This window comes from Salmo salar, chromosome ssa17 (assembly GCF_905237065.1).
Source record: "Salmo salar chromosome ssa17, Ssal_v3.1, whole genome shotgun sequence".
Lineage (NCBI taxonomy): Eukaryota > Metazoa > Chordata > Actinopteri > Salmoniformes > Salmonidae > Salmo > Salmo salar.
The window spans coordinates 81,733,774-81,757,161 of NC_059458.1; the positions used below are offsets into that span (position 1 = coordinate 81,733,774).

Genomic DNA, 23,388 nt, shown 5'->3' on the forward strand with positions numbered 1-23,388 from the left:
TTGGTTAAGACAAGTTAAGGGTGAGAAATGTGGGACTGAGAAAACAGAGGACAATTGAACTATACGTGACCTGACCTGGTTGGAAGTCTGAAAAACGTACGACAGGAAAGAGACCCTGTCAAGGTCCCTGTAATCTAGGGAGGGAGGGAACGGTATGGAACTGCCAGCTTGGTAGTGATAAAGGAAGAATGTGGACTGTGGGGAAGATACAGCCCACCTACTGTCTGTGTGTGCATGTAAGTGGGTGGGGGTGGGAGTTATAAAATTACGTCTTTCATTTTTGACTTCAGAACGTTCTCTGAATAAACCTTACGGACCTTTTGCAGAAGCTGAGTCTTTGCCTAATTATTATTAAATCCAGGGTCTTACAAACCTCGGGGATTGGTCAAAGCTTAAATAATTGTTTAGTTATCATTAGGATTGAAAATTCTCGTGACAACAGGCTAGGCTAGTCCACACTACAGTCTCAGTATGTGGAAGACGCAGAGGAAGAGGAGACAAGGAGAGAGAGAGCGACAGGGAGAGAGAGAGAGAGAGAGAGCGGAGAGAGAGAGAGAGCGACAGGGAGAGCAAGAGAGAGAGCGAGAGCGAGAGCGAAGAGAGCGAGAGCGAGAGAGCGAGAGACAGGAGAGAGAGAGCGAGAGAAGGAGAGAGAGAGAAGAGCTTTAGCAGAGGGAGAGAGAGAGAGCGACAGGGAGAGAGAGAGAAAGCGACTAGAGAGAGAGAGAGCGACAGGGAGAGAGAGAGAGAGAGCGACAGGAGAGAGAGAGAAAGCGGAGAGAGAGAGAGAGCGACAGGAGAGAGAGAGAGAGAGCGACAGGAGAGAGAGAGAGAGCGACAGGGAGAGAGAGAGAGAGCGACAGAGAGAGAGAGAGAGAGCGACAGGGAGAGAGAGAGAGAGCGACAGGGAGAGAGAGAGAGCGACAGGAGAGAGAGAGAGAGAGAGAGCGAGAGAGAGAGAGAGAGAGAGAGGCGACAGAGAGAGAGAGAGAGAGAGAGAGGACAGAGAGAGAGAGAGAGAGAGCGAGAGAGAGAGAGAGCGACAGAGAGAGAGAGAGAGAGAGAGAGCGACAGAGAGAGAGAGAGGAAGAGCGAGAGAGAGAGAGAGAGAAACGAGCGACAGAGAGAGAAGAGAGAGCGAGGCGAGGAGAGAGAGAAAGAGAGAGCGACAAGGAGAGAGCCAAGAAGAGCAGAGGAGAGAGACGACGACAGAGAGAGCAGAAAGAGAAGCGACATGGAGAGAAAGAAGAAGAGAGAGCGCAGCGACAGAGAGAGAGAAAGCGACAGAAGAGAGAAGAAGCGCCGACAGAGAGAGAGCAGCGACAGAGAAGAGAGCGACAGAGAGATAAGAGAGCGACAGAGAGAAGCGAGCGACAGAGAGAGAGCTACGAGAGAGAGAGAAGCAGGCGAAGAGAGAGAGAGAGCGACAGGGGAGAGAAAGGGAGAGAGAGGTAAGGAAGAGAGAGAAGCAGAGAGAGAGAAAGGCCGACAGAGAGAGAGAGAGAGAGACGCGACAGAGAGAGAGAGAGAGGACGAGAGAGAGAGAGAAGCACAGAGAGAGAGAGAGAGAGAACGCGACAGGAGAGAGAGAGAGAGCGACAGAGAGAGAGAGAGAGCGACAGAGAGAGAGAGGAGAGAGCGACAGAGAGAGAGAGATGACGACAGAGAGAGAGAGGAGAGCGACAGAGAGAGAGAGAGAGAGCGACAGAGAGAGAGAGGACGGGAGAGAGAGAGGGTCGCAGAGAGAGAGAGAGAGCCGCAGAGAGAGAGAAGAGCGTACAGAGAGAGAGAGAGAGACGGCAGAGAGAGAGGGAGCGAGAGAGAGAGAGAGCGGCGCAGAGAGAGGAGAGAGAGGACAGGAGAGAGGAGAGAAGCCAGAGAGAGAGAGAGGGAGAGAGAGAGAGAGAAAGGGACAGAGGAGAGAGAGAGAGAGAGCGAGAGAGAGAGAGAGAGACAAGAGAGAGAGAGAGAGCGACAGAGAGAGAGAGAAGAAGACAGAGAGAGAGAGAGAGCGACAGAGAGAAGAGACAGAGAGAGAGAGAGCACAGAGAGAGAGAGAACAGAGAGAGAGAGAGAGAGAGAGAGAGAGATAGAAGAGAGAGAGAGCGACAGAGAGACGAGAGCGACAAAAAACGACAAAGAAGCAGCGCAGAAGCGACAGAAAAAAGCGCGCAAGAAACAAGGAACGAAAGCGAAAAGAAGGGAAAAACACACAACGGAAAGGGCGACAAAAGAGAAGCGAGAAAACGAGAAAAAAAGAGAGAGAGAAAAAAGAAAAGCGAAGAAAAAAAAGAAGAAGCAAGGGAGAGAGAAAAGCGACAAGGAAAAAAAGAGAAAGAGCGACAAAGGAGAAGAAGAAAGAGCGACAGGGAGAGGAAAGAACCAGCCAGAAAAGAGAAACGACAAAAAAAAAAGCACAGGAGAAGAGAAAGCCGGCACAAAGAAAAGAAGCGGCGACCGAAAGAGAGAAAAAAGCGGCAACAAAGGGCGACGAGCGCGAAGCGCAAAGCGACAAAGGCACAAAGAAGCGAGGAAAGCTGAGGCGAAGAACAAGGGCGGAAAAGCCGAAAACCAAGGAGAGCGAAGAAGCGACAGGAACAGGAAACGGCACAGGAAAACGAAGAGAAAAAAACAACAGAAGCGCGACAAGGAGAAGCTGGCGAAAGGGGGCGTCGAAGAAGCGAAAGCGACAGGGAGGCGAAGGCGACAGAGAAAAGGCGACAAGAGAGGGCGACGTGGGGACGAGCAGGGAGAACGGCGACAGAAAAAGCAGAAAACGGCGACAAGGAGAAAGCGAGAAGAAAAGCGCGGCGACGAGAAGAAAAGCCGAGAAAACGGCGCGCGACAGAGAAAAGAAAGCGACAGAAAGAGAGGCGAGAGAAAGAAGCGGGAGGGAAAAGAGAGAGACGACAAGGAGAAGAGGGGAGAGAAGAAGAAGAAGAGGCGAAAAAAAACAAAACGAAAAGCAAAGAAGAGAAAAACGGCGACAGGGAGAAAAAAAGAAGCAGAGAGAGGGGAAGAAAAAGAAGCGGCGACAGGAAGAAACGACAGGAAAAAAAGCGGCGAAAAAGAAAAAGAAGCGGCGCAGGGAAAGAAAAGCGGCGACAGAAAAAGAAAGCAAAGCCGACAGGGAAGGCAAAAAAACACGACGGAAAAGCGGGGACCGGCGAAGGGAACGCGAACGAAGACGAAAGAAAGCTGAAGGAGCCAAACAACGACAGAGCGAAAAGCGGCAGAAAGCGGCGACAAGAAAGAAAACCAGGCCAAAGGAGACGGAGCGAAGAAAGCCGGGATGGGAAAGCGGAGAAAGCGCAAAAACCAGGCGACAGGAGAGACGAGAGAGCGACAGGGGGGAGAGAGAGCGAAGCAGAGAACACAAAAAAAACACAAACAGGGAAAAAAACGGCGGGGACGAGAGACGAGAAAAGCGACAGGAGAAACGACAAAAAGAGCGAGAGCGACAAAAGAGCAAAAAGGCGACAGGAGAAAGACACAGCCCAGAAGAAACAAACAGCCGAAGAAAACACGGCGACAAACGAGAGGCGGACGCAAAGCGAGACGAAGGCGGGCACCCGAGAGAGGCGAGCACAGGGAAAGAGAGAGAGAGAGAGAGCGAGCGACAGAGAGAGAGAGAGAGCGAGCGACAGAGAGAGAGAGCGACAGAGAGCGAGAGCGACAGAGAGAGAGCGAGAGAGAGGCTATATACAGGGGGGTACAGGTATAGAGTCAATGTGGAGGTTATATACAGGGGGTACCGGTATAGAGTCAATGTGGAGGTTATATACAGGGGGTACCGGTATAGGGTCAATGTGGAGGCTATATACAGGGGGTACCGGTACAGAGTCAATGTGGAGGCTATATACAGGGGGTACCGGTACAGAGTCAATGTGGAGGCTATATACAGGGGGTACAGGTATAGAGTCAATGTGGAGGTTATATACAGAGGGTATCGGTACAGAGTCAATGTGGAGGCTATATACAGGGTGTTACGGTACAGAGTCAATGTGGAGGTTATATACAGGGGGTATCGGTACAGAGTCAATGTGGAGGTTATATACAGGGGGTACCGGTACAGAGTCAATGTGGAGGTTATATACAGGGGGTACCGGTACAGAGTCAATGTGGAGGTTATATACAGGGGGTACAGGTATAGGGTCAATGTGGAGGCTATATACAGGGGGTACCGGTACAGAGTCATTGTGGAGGCTATATACAGGGGGTACCGGTATAGAGTCAATGTGGAGGTTATATACAGGGGGTTACCGGTACAGAGTCAATGTGGAGGCTATATACAGGGGGTACCGGTATAGAGTCAATGTGGAGGTTATATACAGGGGGGTACCGGTACAGAGTCAATGTGGAGGCTATATACAGGGGGTACCGGTACAGAGTCAATGTGGAGGTTATATACAGGGGGTTACCGGTACAGAGCCAATGTGGAGGCTATATACAGGGGGTTACCGGTACAGAGCCAATGTGGAGGTTATATACAGGTGGTACCGGTACCGAGTCAATGTGGAGGCTATATACAGGGGGTACCGGTACCGAGTCAATGTGGAGGCTATATACAGGGGGTACCGGTACCGAGTCAATGTGGAGGCTATATACAGGGGGGTACCGGTACCGAGTCAATGTGGAGGCTATATACAGGGGGTACCGGTACCGAGTCAATGTGGAGGCTATATACAGGGGGTACCGGTACCGAGTCAATGTGGAGGTTATATACAGGGGGTACCGGTACAGAGTCAATGTGGAGGTTATATAGAGGGGGTACCGGTATAGAGTCAATGTGGAGGCTATATACAGGGGGGTACCGGTACAGAGTCAATGTGGAGGTTATATACAGGGGGTACCGGTATAGAGTGAATGTGGAGGTTATATACAGAGGGTACCGGTACAGAGTCAATGTGGAGGTTATATACAGGGGGTTACCGGTACAGAGTCAATGTGAAGGCTATATACAGGGGGTACCGGTACAGAGTCACTGTGGAGGCTATATACAGGGGGTACCGTTACAGAGTCAATGTGGAGGCTATATACAGGGTGTACCGGAACAGAGTCAATGTGGAGGCTATATACAGGGGGTACCGGTACAGAGTCAATGTGGAGGCTATATACAGGGGGTACCGGTATAGAGTCAATGTGGAGGTTATATACAGGGGGGTACCGGTACAGAGTCAATGTGGAGGCTATATACAGGGGGGTACCGGTATAGAGTCAATGTGGAGGTTATATACAGGTGGTACCGGTACAGAGTCAATGTGGAGGCTATATACAGGGGGTACCGGTATAGGGTCAATGTGGAGGCTATATACAGGGGGTACCGGTATAGAGTCAATGTGGAGGTTATATACAGGGGGGGTACCGGTACAGAGTCAATGTGGAGGCTATATACAGGGGGGTACCGGTATAGAGTCAATGTGGAGGTTATATACAGGGGGTTACCGGTACAGAGTCAATGTGGAGGCTATATACAGGGGGTTACCGGTACAGAGCCAATGTGGAGGTTATATACAGGTGGTACCGGTACCGAGTCAATGTGGAGGCTATATACAGGGGGTACCGGTACCGAGTCAATGTGGAGGCTATATACAGGGGGGTACCGGTACCGAGTCAATGTGGAGGCTATATACAGGGGGGTACCGGTACCGAGTCAATATGGAGGCTATATACAGGGGGTACCGGTACCGAGTCAATGTGGAGGTTATATACAGGGGGTACCGGTACAGAGTCAATGTGGAGGCTATATACAGGGGTACCGGTACAGAGTCAATGTGGAGGCTATATACAGGGGGTACCGGTACAGAGTCAATGTGGAGGTTATATAGAGGGGGTACCAGTACAGAGTCAATGTGGAGGCTATATACAGGGGTTACCGGTACCGAGTCAATGTGGAGACTATATACAGGGTGTTACGGTACCGAGTCAGTGTGGAGGCTATATACAGGGGGTTACCGGTACAGAGTCAATGTGGAGGCTATATACAGGGGGTTACCGGTACCGAGTCAATGTGGAGGCTATATACAGGGGGTTACCGGTACAGAGTCAATGTGGAGGCTATATACAGGGGGTTACCGGTACAGAGTCAATGTGGAGGCTATATACAGGGGGTTACCGGTACAGAGTCAATGTGGAGGCTATATACAGGGGGTTACCGGTACCGAGTCAATGTGGAGGCTATATACAGGGGGTACCGGTACAGAGTCAATGTGGAAGCTACATACAGGGGTTTACCGGTACCGAGTCAATGTGGAGGCTATATACAGGGGGTTACCGGTACCGAGTCAATGTGGAGGCTCTATACAGGGGGTTACCGGTACAGAGTCAATGTGGAGGCTATATACAGGGGGTTACCGGTACAGAGTCAATGTGGAGGCTATATACAGGGGGTTACCGGTACAGAGTCAATGTGCGGGGGTACAGGTTAGTAATGAGGTTATATACAGGGGGTTACCGGTACCGAGTCAATGTGCGGGGGTACAGGTTAGTAATGAGGCTATATACAGGGGGTTACCGGTACCGAGTCAATGTGCGGGGGTACAGGTTAGTAATGAGGTTATATACAGGGGGTACCGGTACAGAGTCAATGTGCGGGGGTACAGGTTAGTCGAGGTAATTTGTACATGTAGGTTGGGGTAAAGTGACTGCATAGATAATAGACAGCGAGTAGCAGCAGTGTAAAAACAAGGGGGGGTCAATGTAAATAGTCCAGGTGCCCATTTGATGAATTGTTCAGCAGTCTTATGGCTTGGGTGTAGAAGCTGTTAAGGAGCCTTTTGGACCTAGACTTGGCGCTCCGGTACCGCTTGCCGTGTGGTAGCAGAGAGAACAGCCTATGACTTGGGTGATCAGACCTACCACTGTTGGGTCGTCAGTAAACTTAATGGCATTGGAGTGGTGCCTGGCCATGCAGTCGTGGGTGAACAGGGAGTACAGGAGGGGACTGAGCACACTCCTCTGAGGGGCCCCCGTGTTGAGGATCAGCGTGGCGGATGTGTTTTTACCTAGCCTTATCACCTGGGGGCGGCCCATCAGGAGGTCCAGGATCCAGTTGCAGAGGGAGGTGTTTAGTCCCAGGGTCCTTAGCTTAGTGATGAGCTTTGAGGGCACTATGGTGTTGAACGCTGAGCTGTAGTCAATGAACAGCATTCTCACATAGGTGTTGCTTTTGTCCAGGTGAGAAAGGACAGTGTGGAGTGGGTCTAGGGTTTCCGGGATGATGGTGTTGATGAGCCATGACCAGCCTTTCAAAGCATTTCATGGCTACGGGGCGGTAATCATTTAGGCAGGTTACCTTTGCTTTCTTGGGCACAGGGACTATGGTGGTCTGCTTGAAACATGTAGGAATTACAGACTCAGTCAGGGAGAAGTTGAAAATGTCAGTGAAGACACTTGTCAGTTGTTGTGTCTAACCCAGTGATAATGTTTGTCTTTATTCCATGGAAGCAAAATGTTTGACTGGCAGTTATTCCATGTTTTTATACTGTAGTAGGGAGGAAAAAGGTTTGACTGGCTGTTATTCCATGTCTTTATACTGTAGTAGGGAGGTAAAAGGTTTGACTGGCTGTTATTCCATGTTTTTATACTGTAGTAGGGAGGTAAAAGGTTTGACTGGCTGTTATTCCATGTTTTTATACTGTAGTAGGGAGGAAAAAGGTTTGACTGGCTGTTATTCCATGTTTTTATACTGTAGTAGGGAGGTAAAAGGTTTGACTGGCTGTTATTCCATGTCATTATACTGTAGTAGGGAGGAAAAAGGTTTGACTGGCTGTTATTCCATGTTTTTATACTGTAGTAGGGAGGAAAAAGGTTTGACTGGCTTCTATTCCATGTTTTTATACTGTAGTAGGGAGGAAAAAGGTTTGACTGGCTGTTATTCCATGTTTTTATACTGTAGTAGGGAGGAAAAAGGTTTGACTGGCTTCTATTCCATGTTTTTATACTGTAGTAGGGAGGTAAAAGGTTTGACTGGCTGTTATTCCATGTTTTTATACTGTAGTAGGGAGGTAAAAGGTTTGACTGGCTGTTATTCCATGTTTTTATACTGTAGTAGGGAGGTAAAATGTTTGACTGGCTTCTATTCCATGTCTTTATACTGTAGTAGGGAGGTAAAAGGTTTGACTGGCTGTTATTCCATGTCTTTATACTGTAGTAGGGAGGTAAAAGGTTTGACTGGCTGTTATTCCATGTTTTTATACTGTAGTAGGGAGGAAAAAGGTTTGACTGGCTGTTATTCCATGTTTTTATACTGTAGTAGGGAGGAAAAAGGTTTGACTGGCTTCTATTCCATGTTTTTATACTGTAGTAGGGAGGAAAAAGGTTTGACTGGCTGTTATTCCATGTTTTTATACTGTAGTAGGGAGGAAAAAGGTTTGACTGGCTGTTATTCCATGTTTTTATACTGTAGTAGGGAGGTAAAAGGTTTGACTGGCTGTTATTCCATGTTTTTATACTGTAGTAGGGAGGAAAAAGGTTTGACTGGCTTCTATTCCATGTTTTTATACTGTAGTAGGGAGGAAAAAGGTTTGACTGGCTGTTATTGCATGTTTTTATACTGTAGTAGGGAGGAAAAAGGTTTGACTGGCTGTTATTCCATGTTTTTATACTGTAGTAGGGAGGAAAAAGGTTTGACTGGCTGTTATTCCATGTCTTTATACTGTAGTAGGGAGGAAAAAGGTTTGACTGGCTTCTATTCCATGTTTTTATACTGTAGTAGGGAGGAAAAAGGTTTGACTGGCTGTTATTCCATGTTTTTATACTGTAGTAGGGAGGAAAAAGGTTTGACTGGCTGTTATTCCATGTCTTTATACTGTAGTAGGGAGGAAAAAGGTTTGACTGGCTGTTATTCCATGTTTTTATACTGTAGTAGGGAGGTAAAATGTTTGACTGGCTTCTATTCCATGTTTTTATACTGTAGTAGGGAGGTAAAAGGTTTGACTGGCTGTTATTCCATGTTTTTATACTGTAGTAGGGAGGTAAAAGGTTTGACTGGCTTCTATTCCATGTCATTATACTGTAGTAGGGAGGAAAAAGGTTTGACTGGCTTCTATTCCATGTCTTTATACTGTTCATTGTCTCACCTGTTCAAAGCCTGCCTTTATTATATGTAACCAACAGGTCTTCATGGTTTCTATGTCCTGTCTTCACAATGTTCAATACATCCCCCATTGATACGGTCTGGCTTCATTCTAGTGTTACCTGTTGATGGTGAAAGGTTGCCGTGACTGCTGTTGCTTGGGCATGCAGATGATGCTGGGAGAGGCACGGTTGGGGCTGCCCAGGCCCGAGCTGCCCAGGCCCGAGCTGCCCAGGCTGTTGGTCCTGCCCCCACTAGGCATGCCCCCCACCATGACCTCCTGGCGCCCCACCTGCTGAGGGGTGCTCATCATGTTCCGCGTGTTCATGGGTAGGATGCCCCTACAGTGGAGGAGACAGAGAGAGAGACAGAGAGAGAGAGACAGAGAGAGAGAGACAGAGAGAGAGAGACAGACACAGAGAGACAGAGAGAGAGACATCTCAGAGACAGACAGACAGAGAGAGACATCTCAGAGACATGGATGTGATCAGGGCGGCGTGATCAGGACAACATGAAAAGCACGTCAGATAAAATGAGAACGAAATAAAAATTGCTGATTCATCAAAACCTTGTTTTTATTAGGCACGATGAGTGATATTTACCCAGTAAACAACAGTCCTAACCCCATAGGGAGGAGCTCACCTGGCTGCTGACAGCTGCACTGTCATTAACAAGATGTTCCTTTTGCCAAGCAACTTAATGCTTCAGTCAGCTGAATCAAGTTGGTAGAACCAGACATGCTGAGATGAATTCCAGAGCCAACTAGGTGACTGTCAATGTAAATGTCAGTACATGGCCTGTAAGTGGAGGGGTGTACCTGCTTGGCGAGGGAGGAGTATGGAGGGACATTGTGGGGGCGACTCCAGTGGCAGGGGTAACATGGCTCGGTAGCTGGTTGCCCTGTGGTAAGCTACGATTCAACTGAGCAGTGGTGTTGCTCATGCCCCTCATAGGGAACCCTAGGGCACCTGGACGTCACACAGACAACAGACACACAGGGGAGAAAGATGGTTATAGTTGGAGAGATACAGGCTTTAAAATGGTCAGCTATATTCCTTTATACAGTAGACATACACAGAAAGACAGGGGAGAAAGGCAGTGGGTTAGAGTCGGAGATAAACAGGCTTTGGACTGGTAAACTCTGAAGACGCTAGGTTATAATCCTTTAAAATACTTGGGAGAAACAGAGACTGAGTGTTTCAAGACAACAGCTGACAGGAGAAGACGATAGTGACAACATGGAACGGGTCCAAAACCCAGAGGACTACTGTATTTATATTGATCTGTGTACCAAGGTCGGCCTCAATTACACTTTCAACTCAGCCAATTCAATCCACTTCCTGAACAGGATATAGAATTGATCGCAATCCTTTCCTGTAGAGCATTATGCCATAGGTAGGACATATTGACCCAGCTAAAGGATCAGACCGGAGGACGTGTTATGTCCCAAATGGCATCTTATTCCCTATAAGTACACTACTTTTGACCAGAGCTCTAAAAGGCAGGCTAAGCAGTGACAGAAGGCAGGCTAAGCAGTGACAGAAGGCAGGCTAAGCAGTGACAGAAGGCAGGCTAAGCAGTGGCAGAAGGCAGGCTAAGCAGTGGCAGAAGGCAGGCTAAGCAGTGGCAGAAGGCAGGCTAAGCAGTGGCAGAAGGCAGGCTAAGCAGTGGCAGAAGGCAGGCTAAGCAGTGGCAGAATGCAGGCTAAGCAGTGGCAGAATGCAGGCTAAGCAGTGGCAGAATGCAGGCTAAGCAGTGGCAGAATGCAGGCTAAGCAGTGGCAGAATGCAGGCTAAGCAGTGGCAGAATGCAGGCTAAGCAGTGGCAGAATGCAGGCTAAGCAGTGGCAGAATGCAGGCTAAGCAGTGGCAGAATGCAGGCTAAGCAGTGACAGAATGCAGGCTAAGCAGTGGCAGAATGCAGGCTAAGCAGTGGCAGAATGCAGGCTAAGCAGTGGCAGAATGCAGGCTAAGAAGTGGCAGAATGCAGGCTAAGCAGTGACAGAATGCAGGCTAAGCAGTGACAGAATGCAGGCTAAGCAGTGACAGAATGCAGGCTAAGCAGTGACAGAATGCAGGCTAAGCAGTGACAGAATGCAGGCTAAGCAGTGACAGAATGCAGGCTAAGCAGTGACAGAATGCAGGCTAAGCAGTGGCAGAATGCAGGCTAAGCAGTGGCGTGCTCAAAGCCATGCAGGGATGGTGTAGGGACAGCGGACGAGCAGTGCTTACTTTGTGGCCCGTATAAACTGGCACCAAGCTGCGACAATTGACCTGACGACGATGGGGATGGAGATGCCAGCATCTGGAAGACAGGGAGCAGGAGATGCATGTTAGTGGAGGTTCATTCACTTCTCTTTGAGGTCACTTACAAGAGAAGGAAACTGGTAGGGGGTTCAGTCAAAGATCTTTTCCATTCACTTTACAAAGAAAGTCATCTGTTTTGTGGGATAAAATGGTATCTAATGTTAAATAAGGAGGGCTCCTTATTCTGCTCCTGTACTTCAGCTCTCTTGTATAGGCTACGTCACCTACCCTCTGTCAGACCAGGCCAATTGGCTCTACTAGATGGAAGACCGCGTGTATGGCTTTGTGTGGGCGAGCGGTTTGCTGACGTCAACGTTGTGAACAGAGTGCCCCATGGTGGCGGTGGGGTTATGGTATGGGCAGGCATAAGCTAAGGACAATGAACAGAATAGCATTTTATTGATGGCAATTTGAATGCACAGAGATATCGTGACGAGATCCTGAGGCCCATTGTCGTGCCATTCATCCGCCGCCATCACCTCATGTTTCAGCATGATAATGCACGGCCCCATGTCGCAAGGATCTGTACACAACTCCTGGAAGCTGAAAACGGCCTGCATACTCAGACACGTCACCCGTTGAGCATGTTTGGGATGCTCTGGATCGACATGTACGACAGCGTGTTCACAGGCCACTATCAACAGCCTGATGACGTGTTGTGCTGCATGGGGCAAATGCTGGTCACACCAAATACTGCCTGCTTTTCTGATCCATGCGCCTACCTATTTTTACAGTATCTGTGACCAACAGAGGAATATCTGTATTCCCAGTCATGTGAAATCCATAGATTAATTTATTTTCAATTGACTGATTTCCTTATATAAATTTTAAGTCAGTGTATACCGTATGGTTGGCTGTCATCAGGTAAAGCTGTATATGGTTGGCTGTTATCAGGTAAAGCTGTATATGGTTGGCTGTTATCAGGTAAAGCTGTATATGGTTATGGTTGGCTGTTATCAGGTAAAGCTGTATATGGTTATGGTTGGCTGTTATCAGGTAAAGCTGTATATGGTTATGGTTGGCTGCCATCAGGTAAAGCTGTATATGGTTATGGTTGGCTGTTATCAGATAAAGCTGTATATGGTTATGGTTGGCTGTTATCAGGTAAAGCTGTATATGGTTATGGTTGGCTGTTATCAGGTAAAGCTGTATATGGTTATGGTTGGCTGTCATCAGGTAAAGCTGTATATGGTTATGGTTGGCTGTTATCAGGTAAAGCTGTATATGGTTATGGTTGGCTGTTATCAGGTAAAGCTGTATATGGTTATGGTTGGCTGTTATCAGGTAAAGCTGTATATGGTTATGGTTGGCTGTCGTCAGTCATCAGGTAAAGCTGTATATGGTTATGGTTGGCTGTCGTCAGATAAAGCTGTATATGGTTATGGTTGGCTGTCATCAGTCATCAGGTAAAGCTGTATATGGTTATGGTTGGCTGTCGTCAGATAAAGCTGTATATGGTTATGGTTGGCTGTCATCAGTCATCAGGTAAAGCTGTATATGGTTATGGTTGGCTGTCATCAGTCATCAGGTAAAGCTGTATATGGTTATGGTTGGCTGCCATCAGGTAAAGCTGTATATGGTTATGGTTGGCTGTCATCAGGTAAAGCTGTATATGGTTATGGTTGGCTGTCGTCAGTCATCAGGTAAAGCTGTATATGGTTATGATTGGCTGCCATCAGATAAAGCTGTATAAGGTTATGGTTGGCTGTCATCAGGTAAAGCTGTATACCGTATGGTTGGCTGTCACCAGGTAAAGCTGTATATGGTTATGGTTGGCTGTCATCAGGTAAAGCTGTATATGGTTGGCAGTCATCAGGTAAAGCTGTATATGGTTATGGTTGGCTGTCATCAGGTAAAGCTGTATATGGTTATGGTTGGCTGTTATCAGGTAAAGCTGTATATGGTTATGGTTGGCTGTCACCAGGTAAAGCTGTAAATGGTTATGGTTGGCTGTCATCAGGTAAAGGGTAAAGCTGCAATGGTTATGCCGTATGGTTATGATTGGCTGCCATCAGATAAAGCTGTATATGGTTATGGTTGGCTGTCATCAGGTAAAGCTGTATATGGTTATGGTTGGCTGCCATCAGGTAAAGCTGTAAATGGTTATGGTTGGCTGTCATCAGGTAAAGGGTAAAGCTGCAATGGTTATGCCGTATGGTTATGGTTGGCTGTCGTCAGATAAAGCTGTATATGGTTATGGTTGGCTGTCATCAGTCATCAGGTAAAGCTGTATATGGTTATGGTTGGCTGTCATCAGTCATAAGGTAAAGCTGTATATGGTTGGCAGTCATCACGTAAAGCTGTATAAGGTTATGGTTGGCTGTCATCAGTGATCAGGTAAAGCTGTATATGGTTGGCAGTCATCAGGTAAAGCTGTATATGGTTATGGTTGGCTGTCATCAGGTAAAGCTGTATATGGTTATGGTTGGCTGTCATCAGGTAAAGCTGTATATGGTTATGGTTGGCTGTCATCAGGTAAAGCTGTATATGGTTATGGTTGGCTGTCATCAGGTAAAGCTGTATATGGTTATGGTTGGCTGTCATCAGGTAAAGCTGTATATGGTTATGGTTGGCTGTCATCAGGTAAAGCTGTATATGGTTATGGTTGGCTGTCATCAGGTAAAGCTGTATATGGTTATGGTTGGCTGTCATCAGGTAAAGCTGTATATGGTTATGGTTGGCTGTCATCAGTTAAAGCTGTATATGGTTATGGTTGGCTGTCATCAGGTAAAGCTGTATATGGTTATGGTTGGCTGTCATCAGGTAAAGCTTTGTATGGTTATGGTTGGCTGTTCTCTGGTGCAGTCTAAATGGGGACAAGCCTGTCAGTTCATCATGTGATCAGTGTTTAGTTCTCTGGTGCAGTCTAAATGGGGACAAGCCTGTCAGTTCATCATGTGATCTGTGTTTAGTTCTCTGGTGCAGTCTAACAGGGGACAAGCCTGTCAGTTCATCATGTGATCAGTGTTTAGTTCTCTGGTGCAGTCTAACAGGGGACAAGCCTGTCAGTTCATCATGTGATCAGTGTTTAGTTCTCTGGTGCAGTCTAACAGGGGACAAGGAAAACAATGAGAAACATGACTGTCTGAAAAAGCAACACCAATAACTGATGTCATTTCCTTAAGCACACAGCACCTGAAATATGCAAATAGGTGAATTATACCCCAGAGTGAGAGAATATTTTTAGCACAGAACACAAGCGTGTAAAAAATTCTAAACCAAATGTGTGATGAGGATATTATTGAGATAATACATCAATTTTAAAATCGGGGAGACAAATCTATCCTCTGACTGGAAGCTGTATGGCACAGCAGACTACTAAAAGTCTGAATTCTTCCAGACTGGACTAAACGTAGCCCTACTACCTGCTCCTTGAACCCAAGAACTCTGGAATTTTCCGGAATCCCGTCCCACCTATAGAACCCAGGGCAGGCTGGCGTCACATTCCATCAGCACTGCCCGTTACCTCTGACCTGAGGGACATTTCTGGGCTGGACTCAGACCATCTTGTTATCCTTACTACCAAAGTATCCTACTCACTGTACTGGTATGAAGGTACAGAACCTAGTCCAAGCTGAGCTGCACATCTTTGAGGATTGGATTCCCTGGACCACCCGTAAGTTAACATGTCCGCAGGCATGACTGAGATAAAGGTGTCTGCTAAATGGTATATTACATGATGATGATTTATTCTCTTTGTCCTCAGTACTCATCTAATGAGAGGTGATCACAGTGTTGAGACTATAACACATTTATCATCACACCACTAGCACAGTCCAGTTTAGTTGGCCATAAAATAACCCTTTACATGTCAGAGTCCCTTCCAAGTTCCACTACTGCTCTGCTAAGAAGCTCCTTGTACAGAGAGTCTAGATGTCCATCAGATGTCTGCTTACCTGGAGCTGTTTAGAAGTTCTTTAAAGTCCTGGGAGTCTAAACTATTCAATAGAGAAGCACCATTCAGCTGAGCTGTTATCAGACAGGTCTGGTTTCAGACCAGATGATGTTCTCTCTCCAGGTTCAGTAGAGCAGATATCAGACAGGTCTGGTTTCAGACCAGATGATGTTCTCTCTCCAGGTTCAGTAGAGCAGATATCAGACAGGTCTGCTTTCAGACCAGATGATGTTCTCTCTCCAGGTTCAGTAGAGCAGATATCAGACAGGTCTGGTTTCAGACCAGATGATGATGTTCTCTCTCCAGGTCCAGTAGAGCAGATATCAGACAGGTCTGGTTTCAGACCAGATGATGTTCTCTCTCCAGGTTCAGTAGAGCAGATATCAGACAGGTCTGGTTTCAGACCAGATGATGTTCTCTCTCCAGGTTCAGTAGAGCAGATATCAGACAGGTCTGGTTTCAGACCAGATGATGATGTTCTCTCTCCAGGTTCAGTAGAGCAGATATCAGACAGGTCTGGTTTCAGACCAGATGATGTTCTCTCTCCAGGTTCAGTAGAGCAGATATCAGACAGGTCTGGTTTCAGACCAGATGATGATGTTCTCTCTCCAGGTTCAGTAGAGCAGATATCAGACAGGTCTGGTTTCAGACCAGATGATGTTCTCTCTCCAGGTTCAGTAGAGCAGATATCAGACAGGTCTGGTTTCAGACCAGATGATGATGTTCTCTCTCCAGGTTCAGTAGAGCAGATATCAGACAGGTCTGGTTTCAGACCAGATGATGTTCTCTCTCCAGGTTCAGTAGAGCTGATATCAGACAGGTCTGCTTTCAGACCAGATGATGTTCTCTCTCCAGGTTCAGTAGAGCAGATATCAGACAGGTCTGGTTTCAGACCAGATGATGTTCTCTCTCCAGGTTCAGTAGAGCAGATATCAGACAGGTCTGGTTTCAGACCAGAGATGATGTTCTCTCTCCAGGTTCAGTAGAGCAGATATCAGACAGGTCTGGTTTCAGACCAGATGATGATGTTCTCTCTCCAGGTTCAGTAGAGCAGATATCAGACAGGTCTGGTTTCAGACCAGATGATGTTCTCTCTCCAGGTTCAGTAGAGCAGATATCAGACAGGTCTGGTTTCAGGACAGATGATGTTCTCTCTCCAGGTTCAGTAGAGCAGATATCAGACAGGTCTGGTTTCAGACCAGATGATGATGTTCTCTCTCCAGGTTCAGTAGAGCAGATATCAGACAGGTCTGGTTTCAGACCAGATGTTCTCTCTCCAGGTTCAGTAGAGCAGATATCAGACAGGTCTGGTTTCAGACCAGATGTTCTCTCTCTAGGGGTTTAATACCTCTTCTCAGACAGATGAGCCAGAGGAGAGAGGTGAGGTACCCGTTTTGAACAGGGCTGTGAGCCTTAAACCAGCAGAATTCCCTCAGAGCAGACTGTGTGGGGGATAAACCCTTTGATATGTTATTGGCTGATATAAGAAGCCCTTATATGGCTGTTAGCCTCCATTATTATGGTGTCTATGGTAAAGCATGGGGACTCAACACAAACCAAAATGACCACGCCATCAGTAGTTGTGTTCATGCTTGGCCGCTGTCACGATTGCGCGGTCCTGCGCAGCGTGGTCCTGCGTAGGGGCCTTGCTCTGAGGTTAGAGTAGAAAGGCAGTCAGCCTGCCTCCCACAGAGCTGGCTTCAGTCAGTCAGCCTGCCTCCCACAGAGCTGGCTTCAGTCAGTCAGCCTGCCTCCCACAGAGCTGGCTTCAGTCAGTCAGCCTGCCTCCCACAGAGCTGGCTTCAGTCAGTCAGCCTGCCTCCCACAGAGCTGGCTTCAGTCAGTCAGCCTGCCTCCCACAGAGCTGGCTTCAGTCAGTCAGTCTGCCTCCCACAGAGCTGGCTTCAGTCAGTCAGTCTGCCTCCCACAGAGCTGGCTTCAGTCAGTCAGTCTGCCTCCCACAGAGCTGGGTTCAGTCAGTCAGTCTGCCTCCCACAGAGCTGGGTTCAGTCTGTTCTTCTCAGGGAGGGAACGTAGCCTTGGAGCAGTGGGTACAACGTCTGTTGTTGATGGACTGGGAACATGATGACGGGTGCTCAGACTCAAGGATCTTTCTCAAAAATATTTCCTTGATTCCTCTCTCCTCGCTACTTATCAAACAGCACTGGAGGAGAAGATGTGAGGCTCTCCATAACTTGGCCGGGAGAGAGGACCGGAGGAACTGGGGGTAAGACTCGATAAAGAGACCAAGTTCTCTCCTCAGCATATTTCCTGAGCCTTCGTCCGTCCATCCGTCCGTCCGTCACAGGCTGGAGGGGAAGCTATCATTGTGAAGGGAACCTCTGAGATGATCACAACACACTGAGATGCTTGTTAACTGAGGGGTTTTGTGTCCCTGGCTGTCTGCCCCGTCTCTGGTCCCAGAGAACACTGTAGGTCCATTGTTCCTTCCCACACACAAGTGTCAACTAACCAACAAGGTTCGTCCTCGGCAGCTTCTGAAAAGGCAATCTATTTACTATATAAACACCGTACTTTTGACCAGGGCTCCTATGGAAGGAGAATATGGAACTCAGGGGATAGGGTGTCATTTGGGATACTGCCTCTGCCTGGGACTCCTTCCATTTGTTAATCAGAGGCCATATCAGAGCCGTTGGCTCCCGGCGGAGTTGATACTACACTGCCTCTGCCTGGGACTCCTTCCATTTGTTAACCTGTTGGGGGTAGGGGGCAGTATTGACACGGCCGGATAAAAAAACGTACCCGATTTAATATGGTTACTACTCCTGCCCAGTAACTAGAATATGCATATAATTATTGGCTTTGGATAGAAAACACCCTAAAGTTTCTAAAACTGTTTGAATGGTGTCTGTGAGTATAACAGAACTCAAATGGCAGGCCAAAACCTGAGAAGATTCCTTACAGGAAGTGCCCTCTCTGACAAGATCTTGTTCTTCTTGTCTCTGTTTATTGAAGACTGAGGATCTTTGCTGTAACGTGACACTTCCTACGGCTCCCATAGGCTCTCAGAGCCCGGGAAAAAGCTGAATGATATCGAGGCAGCCCCAGGCTGAAACACATTTGCGGTTTTGGCAAGTGGCCGATCAGAGGACAATGGGCTTACGCGCGTGCACGAGTCGACCCCGTGCTTTATTTTCTTTCGTCTTTTTACCTAAACGCAGATTCCCGGTCGGAATATTATCGCTTTTTTATGAGAAAAATGGCATAAAAATTTATTTTAACCTCTCTGGGCTAGGCGGGACGAATTCGTCCCACCTACGTAACAGCCACTTTAAGCCTGTGGCGCGATTTTCAAAACCTTAAAAATCCTATTACTTCAATTTCTCAAACATATGACTATTTTACAGCTATTTAAAGACAAGACTCTCGTTAATCTAACCACACTGTCCGATTTCAAAAAGGCTTTACAACGAAAGCAAAACATTAGATTATGTCAGCAGAGTACCAAGCCAGAAATAATCAGACACCCATTTTTCAAGCTAGCATATAATGTCACCAAAACCCAGAAGACAGCTAAATGCAGCACTCACCTTTGATGATCTTCATCAGATGACAACCCTAGGACATTATGTTATACAATACATGCATGTTTTGTTCAATCAAGTTCATATTTATATCAAAAACCAGCTTTTTACATTAGCATGTGACGTTCAGAACTAGCATACCCCCGGCAAACTTCCGGGGAATTCGCTAACATTTTACTAAATTACTCACGATAAACGTTCACAAAAAGCATAACAATTATTTTAAGAATTATAGATACAGACCTCCTCTATGCACTCGATATGTCCGATTTTAAAATAGCTTTTTGGTGAAAGCACATTTTGCAATATTCTAAGTACATAGCCCAGGCATCACGGCTAGCCATTTAGACACCCGGCAAGTTTAGCACTCACCATAATCATATTTACTATTATAAAAGTTTGATTACCTTTTGTTGTCTTCGTCAGAATGCACTCCCAGGACTGCTACTTCAATAACAAATGTTGGTTTGGTCCAAAATAATCCATCGTTATATCCGAATAGCGGCGTTTTGTTCGTGCGTTCCAGACACTATCCGAAATGGTAAAGAAGGGTTGTGCGCATGGCGCAATTCGTGACCAAAAAATTCTAAATATTCCATTACCGTACTTCGAAGCATGTCAACCGCTGTTTAAAATCAATTTTTACGACATTTTTCTCGTAGAAAAGCGATAATATTCCGACAGGGAATCTCCTTTTCGGCAAACAGAGGAAAAAAATCACAAAGGCGGGGGCGGTCGGGTCACGCGCATAAGCCCAGAGTCCCTTGATCGGCCACTTGAGAAAGGCGATAATGTGTTTCAGCCTGGGGCTGGGATGGCGACATTCTGTTTTTTCCCGGGCTCTGAGCGCCTATGGAAGACGTGGGAAGTGTCACGTTAGAGCAGAGATCCTTAGTAAAAGATAGAGATGGAAAAGAAGTTCAAGAAATGGTCAGACAGGCCACTTCCTGTAAAGGAATCTCTCAGGTTTTGACCTGCCATTTGAGTTCTGTTATACTCACAGACACCATTGAAACAGTTTTAGAAACTTTAGGGTGTTTTCTATCCATATGTAATAAGTATATGCATATTCTAGTTACTGGGTAGGAGTGGTAACCAGATTAAATCGGGTATGTTTTTTATCCAGCCGTGTCAATACTGCCCCCTAGCCCTAACAGGTTAAACAGCGGTTGACGTGCTTCGAAGTACGGTAATGGAATATTTAGAATTTTTTTGTCACGAAATGCGCCATGCTTGTCACCCTTTCGGATAGTGTCTTGAACGCACGAACAAAACGCCGCTGTTTGGATATAACTATGGATTATTTGGGACCAAACCAACATTTGTTATTGAAGTAGAAGTCCTGGGAGTGCATTCTGACGAAGAACACCAAAGGTAATAACATTTTTCTTATAGTAAATCTGACTTTGGTGAGTGCTAAACTTGCTGGGTGTCTAAATAGCTAGCCCTGTGATGCCGGGCTATCTACTGAGAATATTGCAAAATGTGCTTTTACCGAAAAGCTATTTTAAAATCGGACATATCGAGTGCATAGAGGAGTTCTGTATCTATAATTCTTAAAATAATTGTTATGCTTTTTGTGAAGGTTTATCGTGAGTAATTTAGTAAATTGTTAGTAAATTCACCGGAAGTTTGCGGGGGGTATGCTAGTTCTGAACGTCACATGCTAATGTAAAAAGCTGGTTTTTGATATAAATATGAACTTGATTGAACAAAACATGCATGTATTGTATAACATAATGTCCTAGGTGTGTCATCTGATGAAGATCAAAGGTTAGTGCTGCATTTAGCTGTCTTCTGGGTTTTTGTGACATTATATGCTAGCTTGAAAAATGGGTGTCTGAATATTTCTGGCTGGGTACTCTGCTGACATAATCTAATGTTTTGCTTTCGTTGTAAAGCCTTTTTGAAATCGGACAGTGTGGTTAGATTAACGAGAGTCTTGTCTTTAAAATGGTGTAAAATAGTCATATGTTTGAGAAATTGAAGTAATAGCATTTCTAAAGTATTTGAATAACGCGCCACAGGATTCCACTGGCTGTTACGTAGGTGGGACGATTTCGTCCCGCCGACCCTAGAGAGGTTAATCAGAGGCCATATCAGAGCCATTGGCTCCTGGCGGAGTTGATACTACACTGACTCTGCCTGGGACTCCTTCCATTTTTTAATCTGAGGCCATATCAGAGCCATTGGCTCCCGGCGGAGTTGAGACTACACCGCCTCCGTCTGCTTTCTGGTGCCAAAGACCCGGGCAGGCCACCTTGATCTGGTGCCTGAACAGTTCTGAGTTTTCCTTCAGTTGTCTGGGAATGGGGGGGGAAATACAATCAGGGCTACATCCCAAATGGAACCCTATTCCCTAGTCAAAAGTAGTGCACTGTATAGGGAATAGGGTGCCATTTGGGACACAAGAAGAGTGAAGGCTCTATTGAGACCTGGGTTATGAATGCCTTGTTCTGCTCTTCTCTATGGATATCCTGTCTAGATAGACCAGGTTAGATGTCCTCCTGTCTAGATAGACCAGGTTAGATGTCCTCCTGTCTAGATAGACCAGGTTAGATGTCCTCCTGTCTAGATAGACCAGGTTAGATGTCCTCCTGTCTAGATAGACCAGGTTAGATGTCCTCCTGTCTAGATAGACCAGGTTAGATTTAAGCCCTCTCACGTGGTCAGTCACATAGCAGGCCCAGGATTCAGATTAGTGTTCATCTTGTAGAGACCATAGTTAGGATGTTCCATATCTAGATGGACTAATATCACCATGTGATTCATCTGTATTAACTGGAACTAAGAGTGAATGAGTCGTCCGCTTCCCTATTAACCACACAAGCACACACATATTTAACCTCACCACGCACAGTTACTGAGGCAAAGCGGAAACAACAAAAGATCAGCTTTGAAAATAATGCCATAGCAACAGAAACATGAGCTTAGATGACTGCAATGAAGCCAAAACCTGAACAGCTGGAGAAGCCGTTCACCCCCACATCAATCCAGAACCATAGAGAACCAAGTAGTATTGATTCAACCTCTATGGGTTTTACTGACTGAGTGACAACTGACCAATCAGCCACCTCACAATAGGGGGGAAATGAGGTCAAAGGTTGTAACATGCCGGTAGCATCACTTACGTCTTTGTCTGATGGATGTGGGAACATGGACGACTGGCCATAATACATAGTGTCATCAGGGTAGTCGCTCTCCACCCCCTCTACAAACCTCTTTCTGGTAGCACTAAACATGCTGTTAGTCACCTGTAGAGGGAGGAAAGGAGGAAAGGGTTTAGGACACAGGTCACCAACTGCTCGATCGCCATCCACAAGGCATTCCTAGTCGATCAAACATTTATGGAGAAAAGCCAACGATAAAGGCTTGAGCTACATTTTTATTATTATTTGTGTTGCCCTGTTGGCGGTGGGTGCACTTGATTCAGAAGCCCTGTTGGCGGTGGGTGCACTTGATTCAGAAGCCCTGTTGGCGGTGGGTGCACTTGATTCAGAAGCCCTGTTGGCGGTGGGTGCACTTGATTCAGAAGCCCTGTTGGCGGTGGGTGCACTTGATTCAGAAGCCCTGTTGGCGGTGGGTGCACTTGATTCAGAAGCCCTGTTGGCGGTGGGTGCACTTGATTCAGAAGCCCTGAGCACCAGATAGGCAAAGTGTTCCAATTTTCAACCATTTAATTTGTTTAAAAACACAAACTCCTCCTACCCGGCGGACTGGGAGATCTGTGGCTAAATCAAGTGGACCCAGTGCACTGGCTAATCAGACAGCTCAAATCACCATGCCTACAGCTTCCACGGCCCCAGGCCACAGCAGAGTTTCATACTAGCCTACGTGACATTTCATAACTTAAAACCATGACCAGAGAGAGACTGTCAAAGAATACAGCAAAGAGCTGCTGTTTTTATGAGGGAGTTCATGTCCATGTTTATTCAGCACGGTCACAGTTTTTATTCAACACTATTACAAAACATAAAAAGCTCTTGTCCCTACTTCCACTCGCCCTGCAGCTGAAATGAATGAGTAGTCGTGTGTATCGACAGCCCTTCCCTTTTCTTATTATTAGCAGCTCGTCTTGTCTATTTTAATATCAAGTAATATTTCACTTTCTCTGGTCATAAGAGCAACATGAATTAGTGCATGAGACAGATGCAGTGCGACTCGAGTTCCACCGTCAGGTGTAAGACGGCGTCCCCCTCACCGGAAGGAAGGAATCTCTCTCTCTCTCTCTCTCTCTCTCTCTCTCTCTCTCTCTCTCTCTCTCTCTCTCTCTCTCTCTCTCTCTCTCTCTCTCTCTCTCTCTCTCTCTCTCTCTCTCTCTCTCTCTCTCTCTCTCTCTCTCTCTCTCTCTCTCTCTCTCTCTCTCTCTCTCTCTCTCTCTCTCTCTCTCTCTCTCTCTCTCTCTCTCTCTCTCTCTCTCTCTCTCTCTCTCTCTCTCTCTCTCTCTCTCTCTCTCTCTCTCTCTCTCTCTCTCTCTCTCTCTCTCTCTCTCTCTCTCTCTCTCTCTCTCTCTCTCTCTCTCTCTCTCTCTCTCTCTCTCTCTCTCTCTCTCTCTCTCTCTCTCTC

At 46.7% G+C, this 23,388-nt stretch overlaps 1 protein-coding gene across 4 annotated transcripts in view; it reads right to left on the reverse strand.

Annotated features, from left to right (window-relative positions):
* The window catches only part of LOC106597592 (CCR4-NOT transcription complex subunit 2), an 86,387-nt gene that overhangs the window by 23,175 nt on the left and 39,824 nt on the right, over positions 1–23,388 (reverse strand). For 2 of the 4 annotated variants that reach the window (XM_045700230.1, XM_045700231.1), the window contains exons 2-5: positions 21,954–22,076; positions 11,308–11,380; positions 9,894–10,044; positions 9,199–9,417 (exon numbers count right to left, since the gene is read on the reverse strand). In XM_045700230.1, the coding sequence (XP_045556186.1) occupies positions 9,199–9,417; positions 9,894–10,044; positions 11,308–11,380; positions 21,954–22,076 (566 nt within the window). Of the gene's footprint in view, positions 1–9,198; positions 9,418–9,893; positions 10,045–11,307; positions 11,381–15,278; positions 15,545–21,953; positions 22,077–23,388 lie in introns of those variants that run through there. The other 2 variants (XM_045700232.1, XM_045700233.1) reach the window with 2 other exon arrangements.